Source organism: Xenopus tropicalis, chromosome 1 (assembly GCF_000004195.4).
Source record: "Xenopus tropicalis strain Nigerian chromosome 1, UCB_Xtro_10.0, whole genome shotgun sequence".
Classification (NCBI taxonomy): domain Eukaryota; kingdom Metazoa; phylum Chordata; class Amphibia; order Anura; family Pipidae; genus Xenopus; species Xenopus tropicalis.
Genome location: NC_030677.2, coordinates 102,065,078 through 102,080,184, shown reverse-complemented (window position 1 = coordinate 102,080,184; position 15,107 = coordinate 102,065,078). Strand labels below are relative to the sequence as shown.

Below are 15,107 nucleotides of genomic sequence, written 5' to 3'. Positions count from 1 at the left end.
GTAGAAATGACAAATTGTTGATATGGGCCGTAATTGAAAAAGGGATGCCATTTTCAGTCTGACAACTAATGGTCTGTTAGTTTGATATCTGTGGTAGGTTGGAAATATAATATACATTTTAAATTGCTATAAGTGTGTGCAGTGCAGTTTTAAGCATCTATAAAGATCTGATTTAGTTAAGTCAAATGTAAGAGTAAAACATTAAAATAAGGAATACTGTACCAGAAAAAAGTGTGTTTAGAAATGGAACATGTTTCACTGTTGATAGTGGAGGCAACTGGGCATTGCAAGTAATGTCTCTTTCTTTGCTGATGCCAATAAATTGTTCATGCAAGTCCATGTGGATGCTTTGCAGATTGATATGTATACATTGGTGTCAGACTTTATTTAGTAAAGTTTTCTCTTCACAAAAAGACTTTGACTAAAGAATAAAAACCATAACTTTCAAAACGTTATAGATATCTGGTAAAACTTTAGTTTGAGTATGCAACACAGTAGTGGGCACCAGTCCTTAGGAAGGATATTTACAAACTCATAAAAGTGCAGAGATATGCAACTTAACTGGTATGTATGTATGTATGTATATCTTTATTTATAAAGCCCTACTTATGTACGCAGCGCTGTATAGTAGAAACTGGTAAAGGGAATAAAAAATAAAACCATGTGAAAGTTAAGTTTGTCTTGGCTTTAGGAGAGGCACTTGCAAGAGTTTATGATAACTCTTTAAATAGAGTTGAGGAATCACAGGGAAGGGTAGAACTTAATAGACAGATTGCAAAATATAAAATCAATGTTGAATCTAGAGATGCACCGAACCCCTGAATCCGCCCCGACAGATTTGGTCGAATACAGAACCTAATCCGAATCCTAATTAGCATATGCTAATTAGGATGGGGAAGCGTGCGCAGCAAAAATACCTTTGCTAATTTATGATAATTAGGATTCGGTTCGCTGGGACCTTGGATTCGACCAAAACCGAACCCTGCCAAAAAAGCCCAAATCCTGCCCGTATACCTAACCGAATCCTGGATTCGGTGCATCCCTAGTTCGGTGCATCCCTAGAATCACATCACTTCTTTATAACATCAAAATGTATATACCTTAAGTATACATGTACTGTTCATGAAGAGAATTTAACGCCAGCTTATTTTTACACAAAGCCTATATTCTTTTTTTTTAGGGAAGCAAGGAGAGGTACCACTGGCAAAGCCAGAATGTCAAACAAAGTGGCGTAGATGATATGGTCTTGTTATCTAAAATTACAGAGGATGCTATTGTGGAGAACCTCAAGAAGAGATATTTAGATGACTACATTTTTGTATCCTTTCCGGATGTTATCTACTATGGTTACAGCAGTGCTGCTATGTCTGGCAGGACTGAGGCACCTTTATGGCAACTGTATATTGTTCTTCATACCCATCAAAGACCAGGTCATGTACAACATACTGTAAAACACTGACTCCAAGATTTGGCTTTTACACCCGTCAGTATGTTATATGGTATGTGTCCAGTCCAATTCTGTTTGGCAGTATTGGAAACATATAAAGGTCTAACCCTGCACTTATCAATGGTCCAATGTTTATTAATATGTCTTATCAGCTTAGTGGTGCTAGCCATTCATCTGGAAATAGATATAGTTTGTAGACTTCTATTAAGAACAAGAGTTAAAATTAAGTGAGTGAATTTGAATCAGTAAGAATGGAAGTGTGAGTGTGGCAAAATATGTGGAAGAGTTAAGGCTAAGGTGTTTGAGGATTAATCTGTGATTTTAAGAGTGAGAATGAATGAGAGTACATGAATATGAATTAGTGCTTACATTTCTGTGTTACTGTCACTGTTAAGGTGTGTTTTCCTCACATTTCAGTCCCTGTGGGAAACTTTTTAGTTATCCTTTGGTAAATTTTCCCAAGGGGACTGAAACTGTGTCTGTACTGTGTCATAGTTTGATATAAGGAAGCTCATTCGATTGAAAACCCTTGGGTGGGCTAGTCCATTACTTGTTATATTGCTGTTGTTTGCCAAACAGCTATTAATGCATACGTGTGTAGACTTTTTGAAGCGTTGCTTGCTAGACTAAATTTGTTTCAGATAATTTAATCAAGGAATAATTTAAAACATTAAAAGGACTAAAATAATATCCTGGTTTAGTTATACAATCATCTGCTAAAGAGAAAATGTTATAATTTTTGTCTCAGGAAGAAAAAACCCTAAACAGTGTATGGTGTTTTTCATGAAAAATCCTCAGTTACAGCTGATTTTCTAGCATCCAATGTTGTTGCCACAGCTTGCATTGTGTTAAGTGGACACAGTTTCCATGCCCTCTGTTCTGATAGCTCCACATTAAATCAGGGTTATTAAATAGATGTAATATCAATACTTTAAAAACCTTTTGTAAGGTAAGTGGTCAGCTAGTATGACCACTAAAATGATATTCAAAATGTGAATGTTGCATTATACCACCTACAAGCCAGGGTAGTATAATAAAACTTTCACATTATGAATATTGGCTTTGTCATTGCAGCATGATTTCAGTGTCCATAATAGCTGACCATTAACCTTTACAAACAGTTTTTAAAGTATTAATATGACAGCTACATTTTAAAAGGGAAGTGTAAGATTAAGCAATTTTTCTGTGTTGTGTCAACTGACACAAAATCCAATTTGCATTTTATTGAGCGAGGGAACAAAGTGCAGTTCTATTACCTAATTGTTTCTAATGAATATATCTAACTGCTCTGACATACAGAAAGAAAGCTGGTGTGAGATGACAATGTGAGATTATTGCACTCTCAACCACAGTTCTAACAACAAGGATTCTATATATGTTAGCCAGTAGATCAGAAGGAAAAAAACTTGTATTTTGAAATGTCAAGAAGAAGGAACTTCAGAGTCTAGAAAGCTTGCATTGTAATATATCTACATGTTATTTGTTTAAGGTATCAAATTTATGCCACACTTGTTTTGTTCTCTTATCTGAGTACAAGTTATTTATTTTCAGTCATGGAGATGTTTGACCTTGATTTTTTTAGTGCCTCTGAAACTTGAAAAATGATTTACTAATATATGTGCTAAATTGCCACAATGTCAAAAACTAGATTTTTGCAGACATTTTATAACTTCTGTTTGTCTGGGTAAAACTAATTGCATATAGGTTGCTTTGGGTAACTGCAGTGGGAAGATTTATGGCATATGCTTTATTAGCCTTAGGATCTCAAGTTAGAGATTCTGGTGTGAATCCACAGAGAAACACTGATAGGCCAGCTTTCACTACAGGTATGGCACCTGTTATCCAAAATCTTCAGGTCCTGGGGTTTTCAGGATAAGGGTCTTTCCATAATTTGGATCTCCATACCTTAAATGTATTAATTAATAATTTAAACATTAACTAAAACCAACTGGATTGTTCTGCTTTCAACAAGGATTAATTTTATCTAAGTTGGGGTCAACTACAAGGTACTGTTTTATTATTACAGAGAACAGTAATTTTTTTAAAATTAGAATTATTTAATCCAAATGAAGTCTATTTCCCACATTTCAAAGCTCTCTGAATAGCAGATTTCCAGTTCAGAATCCCATGCCTGTATATTCAACTGGTCAGTCCAGTATTTTATTGTTTGGCCAATTTGAAAGATGGTCAGGCTGTGTAATTCAAGAGATCGACCTGCAGAACTACAGGTAAGGTCATTATGAAAAAAGAAGATTATCATTTGACAATTAACACTGGGGCAAACATTTAAGCTGCCAAATCTTTTCATTGTTCTATGTGTGGTCAGCTGCACATATGTCAGTGGCTGTAAGGGGTAAAGACTGATTTGCTACTATCTGAAAGTGTCTGTCAGACTGTGAACTTTGTTGCCTAGCATGGGAAACCACTAAACATGAAATTGGTACTTTGGCAATAGTAGTCACTATTGGCACTCATTTACTCAGCAACTGCTTTAAAAAGCTGCAACACCATCATTACCCAATTATGTGTATTACCATGACTGTGAATGGCATCAGTGTAAGATAATACACATGCTGTCAATGCTCTGACTTGGTGGGTGTGTAAGTAAGAGAGAAGCTGTGGTTTGTGTCTGTCTTAAAACAGTGTCCTTAAATGGACAAGAAAGTAGAGAGGAAGGAAGATGTGGCCTGTTTTACGGACTGTTACTAATAACTTTGTCACCTGAAGTGGAAGAAATTACATATAGCACTTATACAGATATAGTCTACATATACAGATATTTATTAATACCAAAAAATAATAGACAAGCTCATTCATGAATTCTAGAGGTGCCAGCTGCACAGAGTGGTACAAGGTGAAGAAAGCAGTGCTTTCATGTACAAGGGTAGCCCTGTACTTACCACTTGCCATTGGCAGGCATAATATACAAAGCTATGGCTCTTTGGTGCATACTGTCCCACACCACTCAACAGCTTTTGCATTCTGAATGATATACAGTCTGGGGTTACTTTCCTTTAATATCATTGAGTTGAGCATTTCTGATCAGCTGCAATACCCTACTTTGTGCATATTAACTGCTATGCAAACTTGTTACTAGTGATTTAAAAGTAAGTCCACAATTTCCTTCCTCTAAGATGCAGGATGTGCAAGTAAGCACACTTTGTGCTGAGTGGTAAGTCACACACACAAATACATACGTTCTTTTGACAGTTTCAATTGGACCTAACCACCTTGCCAGCCAGCACTGGCATTCCCCTTGTCTGGTGCCAGCTACCACACAGTCTCCAGTGACAAGATCTGTCTGCTCATTATAACTAATATCAGCTACATGTTACAAACAGTTGTGTTTTATAGCTGCTTGTTACATATTATTTGCAGTAATAATGCATAATAATGATTTTTTTAAGACATTTTATTCAGTGTTCAAAATAGAAGAACAAAATATTTCCTAAATATTTCCAATAAGGCAGCTGGGCCAATCCCTGGAGCCACAAAGTAGCCTTGAATTTTCTTATTTGCTAATTATGCATAAACTTTTTTTTTTAAATGAATGGACCCACCATGACAAACTGTTCAGGTAGATAGTTCCACAGATTCCACTGTTCATACCAAAAGCCACCTTTTGCTAAAAATAAAATCAGTCTTCTGTCACTCTACATTGCTGTGTATCATTGCGATCATCTGATCATTGCATCAAATGTGACCCCAGAGCAGAAGCCTGTGGAACACCATTAATAACTTATTAATTTAGTCTAATTAAGTAATTTTTTGTAACATTTATGATGGAAACGTTGCTAACAATTGGTCATAAAGGTAACCCAAGTGCCCCAGCTGTACAAGAGAGATGAACAGTCACCATATATAAATAAGTCTGTTCAGGGTGAGACTCCCCCTTGTTAAAGTGACTGGGAGGCAATTGTGTACCCTTCACTTTAGGGCAGGGCTGCTCAACATTTTTACTGTGATTCCCACTCAAAAGTAAAAGCTGTTGGGAAGCCACACAAGCAAGTCTATTTTGTAGCCCAACACGGACTGTTAGCCTGCAGGAAGTAAATCTATATCAAAATGTGCCTTAAAGCTTGGAATTTAACAATGGCCGCTTACTTTTAGGCCACTGGGAGCAACATCAATGGGAGTGTTGCTCACAAGCCACTGTTTGGGGATCACTGTCCAAATCACAGGCGTCAAACACAAGGCCCGCGGGCCAAATCCGGCCCGCCAGGCCTTGCAATGTGGCCCGCACCGATCTCGCCGGCCGTACTTGCTATCTATTACGCATGCGCATAGAATCTATGCGCATGCGTATTAGATAGCAAGTACGGCCGGCTATGGCATAATACACAGGTGTCAAACACAAGGCCCGTGTGCCAAATCCGGCCCGCCAGGCCTTGCAATGTGGCCCGCACCGATCTCGCCGGCCGTACTTGCTATCTATTACGCATGCGCATAGAATCTATGCGCATGCGTATTAGATAGCAAGTACGGCCGGCTATGGCATAGTACACAGGTGTCAAACACAAGGCCGGCTTGCCAAATCCGGCCCGCCAGGCCTTGCAATGTGGCCCGCACCGATCTCGCCGGCCGTACTTGCTATCTATTACGCATGCGCATAGAATCTATGCGCATGCGTATTAGATAGCAAGTACGGCCGGCTATGGCATAGTAGAATCATCTATGGCATAGCCGGCCGTACTTGCTATCTATTACGCATGCGCATAGAATCTATGCGCATGCGTAATAGATAGCAAGTACGGCCGGCGAGATCACAAGCCACAAGTCACGCGAGATTCAGGAGGCGAGTGCTAAAGAGCGTGTGCTAAAAAATACACAGGAGAGCGTATGGCCGTATGCTAAAAAATACACAGGAGAGCGTATGGCCGTATGCTAAAAAATACACAGGAGAGCGTGTGCTAAAAAGTACACAGGAGAGCGTGTGCTAAAAAGTACACAGGAGAGCGTGTGCTAAAAAGTACACAGGAGAGGGTGTGCTAAAAAATACACAGGAGAGCGTGTACTAAAAAGTACACAGGAGAGGGTGTGCTAAAAAATACACAGGAGAGCGTGTGCTAAAAAGTACACAGGAGAGGGTGTGCTAAAAAATACACAGGAGAGCGTGTGCTAAAAAATACAAAGGAGAGCGTGTGCTAAAAAATACAAAGGAGAGCGTGTGCTAAAAAATACAAAGGAGAGCGTGTGCTAAAAAATACAAAGGAGAGCGTGTGCTAAAAAATACACAGGAGAGGGTGTGCTAAAAAATACACAGCAGAAGCTGCCAGTTCCTGGCATAAAGTGCAGGCATAAAAATCAGAATATGCTATCTGTACCCAGCCAGGCATTTATTGACTGACTCCATCTGCCAAATCAAGCTATCCCTGTGCAGTTTTCAACTTTTTCCTTCTAACGCAGATTTCCAATAAACTACATCTTTTACTGCCAATATTGATCCCAAAATGTCCAGGAAAAGAAAAGTTGACGGTGAAGGCAGACAATTTAAGTGAGTTGGTTAACAGCACTGTTAAGGAAAAGATTGTTCCACTCATTTTAAATTCACATTTCTGGTTAACGTTGTCAGTTTATGACTGTTCAGTAAACCATTCGGCCCGCGATTTAGGCTGGATTTTAGATTTTGGCCCCTTCTCTGATTGAGTTCGACACCCCTGGTCCAAATCATTAAGGATTTAATACCTGTATATGCGTATAGTTTTTTGGGGGGCGGGGTGGGGATAGTCTTTTAGCTTTGTTATTCTTTTTATTTTGATATTTTCCTTTACAAAACTATCAGACATATATAGGTTCTGTCTTAATCTCAGTCAATCCATTCAAGCAGATGCCCTACTTTACTGAACGGGAAATTGAACTATATCAAGGAGCAGTAAGTATTTCTGAATTTTATTATTAAATAACATTGTTTAGAAAAACTAGTACTATATGAGCCACTGTACAATATTATGAGGATTTGTTATAGTAAAACATAAAGAGTTGGGATTCAGATGAATTTTGAACTGAACCGTGGAAAAGTTGCATCCCTGATAGCTGTGCTTCATGTTTTCATTATACTCACTCTTTTTTTTGTGTACTGCATGAGACTGATGCAGCTTTGTATGTTTCTCAGGCTCAGTATGAGAATCCTCCACATATCTATGCTCTGACGGATAACATGTATAGGAACATGTTGATAGATGGTGAGAACCAGTGTGTCATTATCAGGTGGGTCATTTTTCTAGAAATATATTTATGGGGTATGTTCCACCAAAGATCGTTAAGGAGGTTTTGTGCTATATTATGAAAGCTAAGTAATTGGGAAAACCCTCAACCATTCATATTTCCTTCAGAACAGACAGGTTTGAACTTAAAGCAGTTTCTGGCCATTTGACATCTCTTAACTAAATATCTATGGTTCCCATTAGGTTAAGATGAGAGTTCCTTTAGATATGATGTGTGTAGGCAGCCTGTTCCTCACAGGAGCATGTTGCCTTCGATTGACACATCTTTTCCTTTACCTGTGTTATATGTTATTCAAATTCAAAATTGCATACTATGTGTCTGTTTGCTTATTAGTATTGTTTTATACATGTACCATCAATACGTTCACAAACCTTATATGTAAAAATAAAAAACATAAGAAAGATAAAAATGTTTTGTTTTTCTTGTCATTTCAGTGGAGAAAGTGGAGCAGGAAAAACTGTAGCAGCAAAATATATAATGGGATATATATCCAAAGTGTCTGGGGGAGGGAGCAAAGTACAGGTATGCAGTTTACTCCACTAACAGGCCAGTTAGGGAATTAACATTCATAGGATTAGCAAAAGCCTCTTTTTATCTGTTTTTTCTGCTAATGGTGATACAAAGACAAAGAAAGTCCTATATTTTTCAGTAATAAACTGTAACCAGGCAATAACACTGCTGTGGGGTTCCATCAAGGTACAGTAACAGGGACCTATAGGATAAGGATTTTTTTTTTAAATTTACGTAAATGGGTGTTCACAGCTTTAACTCCGTGCTATGTATTGTTAGAACTGTTTTCTACAAAACCAAGAAATATTATAGTAGTAGCAGTAGTACACAATGAAGAAGACAAAAAGATGAAAGAGTAAAGACTAAACAGTAAGACATACTGCGCAGGAGCGTAAACAGCGTTCAAGACAGAGTCCTCTGCTTGTGCTGCTCACCATATTCCAATGTTTTTCAGCATGTTAAAGATATAATTCTCCAGTCCAACCCTCTACTTGAAGCATTTGGCAATGCCAAGACTGTCAGAAACAACAATTCCAGCCGATTTGTAAGTCTTTTATTTGGAGTTGAGATACAATCAGTGTGTAAGAAAATCTTCCACAAATGTCATCTTCACATGTAGAGATTCGCAGAAGTATTGTTTTGTCTCCAATAAGGATTAATCATATGGGATCAAGTTCAAGCTATTGTTTTTTATTACATAAAAAAGGAAATCAATATTAAAAAATGTTATAATTTGATTAAAATACGGTAAATGGACATCCCGTAATTTGGAGCTTTCTGAATGGTTTCTAGATAACAGATTCCATACCTGTAATGCTAATGTTAATAGGTTAATAGTAAATATACATGTGTGCTACAAATCCAAGAGAAATAATTCATTCAGCAGATGCTATAATAAAAACTACAGTTTCAGGTATATCAACGATAACAAACATAGTAATAAAAGGAATAAAATGTCCTTCTTAGCCCAAGGAAGATATATCAGCATCAATTATATGAACAAATTCAAAGCATAATTTCATTCTTCTATCTTATTTTATCTCAGGGTAAGTATTTTGAGATCCAGTTCAGTCGTGGTGGAGAACCAGATGGAGGCAAAATCTCCAACTTCCTCCTGGAGAAATCCCGAGTGGTCAGTCAAAATGAAAATGAGCGCAACTTTCATGTCTTCTACCAGGTGAGGGACTGGTGGTGAAAAAACTAGTGGAAGAAAGCTATAGATGCTGTCACGAGAAAACATATTTTTTTCAAGTACAATCAAGTGTTGAAATCTGTTTTTCTAGTATACTAACCCTATGCCAAAAATTCGAATTGCCTTTCTAGTTGATTGAAGGGGCATCTGATGAGCAACGACAGAACCTGGGAATCATGACGCCAGATTACTTTTTCTACCTCAACCAATCAGAAACATATAAAGTTGAAGGAACAAATGATAAGAAAGATTTTTATGAAATGTTGGTGTGTAGCCTATGAACATTTTTACTACACAATCACAATACACTAGTATGTATTCTTTCTACACCAGTCTTTAACATATTTTCTTTTCACTCCATGGGACCTTCCTGTCTGTTCTGGACTCAGGAAGCCATGATGGTTATTGGCGTTTCTGCAGAAGAGCAGCAAATGGTACTGCAGATATCAGCTGGCATATTGCATTTGGGAAACATCAGCTTTCAGGAGCAAGGAAACTACGCAAAAGTAGAATGTCCTGACTGTGAGTATGGCCTTCAGTGCGACAAGTTTTCCAACTGATGAGAAATATGTTTTGATAAAGAGTTCAGATGCACTGTTTTCATTTATAATATATATTTAACTTTTATCTTTTTCCCATTTTACCCAAAGTATCTCATAAATTAATAAAAGGAATTAGTTAGGAACACATTTCATTATGATCATTATTACTAAAATGGTGTTATAAAATGACAACATATTCCTTACTACTGTACAATAGATGTCAGCTTCTCTAAAGAAATATTTTGTTAAGAGGTCATTTAAGGACAAGAAAAGTATATGGAATGTAAAAGGGAATTCCAGGGAATTGGGGAAATTCATCTCCCTACTTCTTGTGTCCTTCTCTTTATCCACCTTTACTTTTGCTCCACTCATTCTTATTCTTGTCTTTCGCCTCCTCATCTGTTCTCCATGCAGTATGCTATGCAGTTTTGGGCTCCAGTCCTTAAGAAGGATATTAATGAGCTGGAGAGAGTGCAGAGACGTGCAACTAAACTGGTTAAGGGGATGGAAGATTTAAGCTATGAGGATAGACTGTCGAGGTTGGGGTTGTTTTCTCTGGAAAAGAGGCGCTTGCGAGGGGACATGATTACTCTGTACAAGTACATTAGAGGGGATTATAGGCAGTTGGGGGATGTTCTTTTTTCCCATAAAAACAATCAACGCACCAGAGGCCACGCCTTTAGATTAGAGGAACAGAGCTTTCATTTGAAGTAGCGTAGGTGGTTTTTCACGATGAGGGCAGTGAGGTTGTGGAATGCCCTTCCTAGTGATGTGGTAATGGCAGATTCAGTTAATGCCTTTAAGAGGGGCCTGGATGAGTTCTTGAACAAGCATAGTATCCAAGGCTATTGTGATGCTAATATCTACAGTTAGTATTAGTGGTTGTATATATAGTTTATGTATGTGAGTGTATAGATTGGTAAGTATAGGTTTGTGTGTGCTGGGTTTACTTGGATGGGTTGAACTTGATAGGCCTTTTTTCAACCCTATGTATATAACTACTATGCACTCTGTCTCTCCTTTCGCACTTATCTTCTCTGCCATCCTCTCTTTTCTCATGGTGCTTTGCTGCATTCCCTTCTCTACCTCCGTTTCTTGTTATCTGCAACAACATTTGCAGTGGCTTGTACCAGTATTGGATTTGCAGCAGTAGATTTAACTCCCTTTGATGGATTTTTGAAGGTTATAGAGCAGATATAGAGATTTTAGGCAAATTCCCTCTGAATGTGATTACTTTGGTCAATGTCTTCCAGGGCTTGAAGGAATAGGAAAAATAAAGCATTATGCATTTTCATAACATTTGAGGGCCTATTTTCTGCTTCTACTCTAGTGATTAAGTTGGGGGTAGACAGTGAATATAACAGATAATCAGTTCAACATTTGAGTTATAACTGATAAAGTGGGAATAAGACAAAAACATAAGAAAGGTAGCTCTGGAAATTTATAAAATGAAGAACAAGAAGCAAAATTGTAAGTCAAAGCAAGTAAACTAAGCTTAATAAGATATCACATAAAAATGCTGCCCATGAATAGGATGTATAAGTTATTGTCTTCTCTTTGCATGGTGGTTCATAAAAATAGCCTTACACCATGTGCCTTTGTCACTGCATTTCAGTACTGGATTTTCCAGCCTACTTGCTGGGTGTACAAAAGGGACGTCTTAATGACAAGCTCACCAGTCGAAAAATGGACAGCAAATGGGGTGGACGTTCTGAATCAATCACTGTCACCCTAAATGTGGAACAGGCTTCCTACACCCGGGATGCTCTATCCAAAGCACTTTATGCAAGGGTCTTTGACTTCCTGGTGGAGGTGAGGGAAAAGCAGTTAAATATAAAATTCATACAGTTTAGTATGTAAATAACTTGTAAATATGTGTAGGAAGAAGGCAACTGTTTTTTCATTTGTAATTATGCTCCCCTTGTTGTTATTATTTATATTTTTGCTTAATATCTACTTTCTTTTGCCCAGTCTATTAATAAGGCCATGCAAAAACCCTATGAAGAATACAGCATCGGGGTGCTGGACATCTATGGATTTGAAATATTTCAGGTATAAGTCTCTTTTCTCATCTTTCATAGAGCTCAAGGTATTAACACTTGAAGTGATTTACAGTACTGGTGGTGCAAGTGGAAAGTGCAAAACCTGAAAGGAATCTGGCAGAACCTGCCATCACTGCTTACAGGAGACAGGGTGGACATTCCTTGACTCTCTCCTTTCCTGCATATCTTGATTGAACACTAGGGAACCCAGCCCAATGGCTCCCTTACCCCTGTGTAGTGCACACTGCAATCTAAGGTAAAGAGAGCACTTTTTGTAGGTAGGAGCATAAGTGTGAGTACATGAGTATAAGCTTCAAGTACCCCTGCCCATAAACAATTTCTATTAAGTTGCTCAAGCTAAAAAAGGGGTAGGGATCCATGGAGAGCAACTAAAAGAGAGTAGTTACCCGGTCAATACAGGGCACAATGAACGCTAATGCAGTCTACACGTAGAAATCAGTATTTTACTTGATAAAAATGTTTAATGTGTTGCTAATTTCTTAAAATACATGGTTTGATCTTTAATATCTTGATTTACGCTTTTCTACACCTAGAAAAATGGCTTTGAGCAGTTCTGCATCAACTTTGTGAATGAAAAGCTGCAGCAGATTTTTATTGAATTGACTTTAAAAGCTGAGCAGGTATGTGAAAGATTCTAAGCAAATTTAACTTATATATTTTATCTAATAGTCAAGTCTAATATTCAAGTATAGAATTATTTGGACACAGGAATCACACACTAATGCTTCTATCTATGACATGTAAATTGGTGAGCCATTAGTGACCCTGTGTTTACCAGAAAAACTTGTTAAAAAATACAATTTGCACATGTGTTTGTATATGAACCTTATTGTGATGCAAGGTTTTTATCATTATCATTATTATTACTACATCTATTTCTGTTCCAGTCCTCTTCTGTTCATATTCAATATGTAATTATTACAACGTTGTAATGAGACAAAAGTTTAAACACCAGACTGGAGAAGTTCCGAAAAAAAGCTAAAATTGAGTTCAAATATTAAATTGTCTTAATTTAGCACAACTAGTGATGAGCGATATATTTCACCAGGCATGCATGTCCTGCTGATTTCCACGTTTTGCCATTGGAGGATTTTTTTGCGAAACAGGTGCAAAAATTAATCGTAGAAAAATTTGCTTATGACAAAAAATTCATTTGTCAAAAAAATTTGTTGTGTGCATCAAAAAAATTACCCCTGGAAATTTTTTTGACATTTTTTTTTTTCGCTGTTTCGCAAATATTTGCACATTTTTCTGCAAAGCAAAATGGGACAGATTCGCTCATCACTAAGCGCAATGTACAAAAACCATTTTACATTGAACTTGCGTTTAACACATGTAAAATGGCATTACTGCTGGTGATGTTGGACTTTTCTCTACTTAGATAAATAGATTACTGGTAAAATCAGAGATACTTCAAGTAACCACAAGTTGCAGGGCTCCACTGACTGCAAAATGATGCATTTAAAGTAAATGCCGTGCTAAACTAGAAAGCCAGCCTCAATTTTCAAATTTCACATTTAGTTCTGGTGAGACCCGAATGGACACTTTGTACTATTTCTTCTAAGGTACAGAATCCTCTTCTGCTGCACTAAACTGACTCCCAACACAAGGGGGGAATTCACAAAAGCAGTGATATTGAGACAAAATAAAAGTGGAGACAGATTTGTCAAATTTTTGCCTAATTCACAAAACTCTATCTCAGTTTTGTGAATTTATCTTTCAAACAGACAGTTTTCAGATTTTAGATAACATTTTAATGACATTTTTTTCTGAATATGTCTTTAGCGCTCATTAAATGTTGGTCTGCCATCAAACCAAGACCCATATCTACATAAGCCTTGTAATAACGATTTTGCATTTTATTTGTGAGTCATTTCACTTTAGGGGCACTTCCTAAAATTTTAGTTTTTAGTTTACCTACAAAATACATCATTTTTTTCAGGACAATCTGGGCTTTCTGATTTTCTAGCTTTTTGTGTAATTTCACTTCTGTAACAAGATATGAGTATCTAAATACTAAAAAAAGCAAATAAATTGCTGTTTTGCATATTATAGGGATACATGTTTTATTTTATTGTGTTATTGATTTAGAAATGTTTCTTGAATAACAACTATATATATGGTTTTATGGAGATTTCTGACTTGTATGTGTCAAAAACTCACACAAGGAATCTAAAATTACCAAACCACAAAGCTTTTCTTCATTTGGGGTCACACAGCATGGGACTGGTGTATTTGGTACAGTCCACCCCCACACAAGCAGGCCCGCATTTGAGGCGAGGCCACAAAGGCCCGGGCCTAGGGCGGCAAACATTTAGGGGCCGCACCAAAGTTCTGCTCTCATACGGAGCAGTGGGGGCCTCTCCCCGCTGCTCCGTATGTGTTCATATCGGCGCCCGCACAAATGCGCATGTGTGCGCTGGGGGGGAGGTTGGGGGTGATTTGCGAATGCGCATGCATGCGCTGGGTGAGTTGCAAATGCGCATGCGCGGGGGGGCGGCTGAGCAGGGTTGCCTCGGGGCGCCCGGATTTTAAATCCGGCGCTGCACACAAGGTGGTACAGCCCATCCACCTGAAGTAGATAATGGAGACCACACACAGAAATTACTGGCTGGGGAGCTTACCCCATTTTTTCTGCAAGTGAACCGCACAAACTCAACGTTTTTCCAACCCACAAATGATGCAGGGGTGGTACAGTCTGCCCCCTTTTTGTGCAATGTGGTACGGTCCATCCATGTAAACTGGTACTGCCCCACCCTCATCTGCATAAAGTGGTACCGCCTTCACCCTGCAGTAAAGGGATATGATCCGCCCCCATTTGTGTCAATTGGTATGGTCCACTCTCTGTCTGTGTAAAGTGGTACAGCCTGCCCCCCCACACACACACATAAGGTGTTACAGTCCTGCCCCCCCCCCCCGTCCACGAAAAGTGGTGTGGTCCTGCCCCCCATCTGCACCATGTGGTACACACCACTAAATTGGGTGCCTACAAGAGGAGTGAAATGAAGATTAGGAGGAAACAAAGCATAGCAGATGAGGTGAGAATTGATCTGACACAGGGGGAAGGGATACACTGAGCTTTACTTCTTTCCATAAAATGTCGAGGGGAGGAAATGTCGTTTACAATG

The 15,107-nt window shown here is 38.3% G+C and overlaps 1 protein-coding gene across 1 annotated transcript in view; it reads left to right on the top strand.

The window, feature by feature from the left end:
• Positions 1–15,107, top strand: part of myo1f (myosin IF) — a 48,189-nt gene that overhangs the window by 16,725 nt on the left and 16,357 nt on the right. Inside the window, exons 2-12 of the mRNA XM_002938558.5 lie at positions 1,181–1,318; positions 7,230–7,319; positions 7,560–7,654; positions 8,107–8,194; positions 8,637–8,726; positions 9,228–9,359; positions 9,506–9,640; positions 9,764–9,896; positions 11,532–11,728; positions 11,888–11,968; positions 12,513–12,599. Coding sequence (XP_002938604.1) covers positions 1,181–1,318; positions 7,230–7,319; positions 7,560–7,654; positions 8,107–8,194; positions 8,637–8,726; positions 9,228–9,359; positions 9,506–9,640; positions 9,764–9,896; positions 11,532–11,728; positions 11,888–11,968; positions 12,513–12,599 — 1,266 coding nt within the window. The remainder of the gene's footprint in view (positions 1–1,180; positions 1,319–7,229; positions 7,320–7,559; positions 7,655–8,106; positions 8,195–8,636; positions 8,727–9,227; positions 9,360–9,505; positions 9,641–9,763; positions 9,897–11,531; positions 11,729–11,887; positions 11,969–12,512; positions 12,600–15,107) is intronic.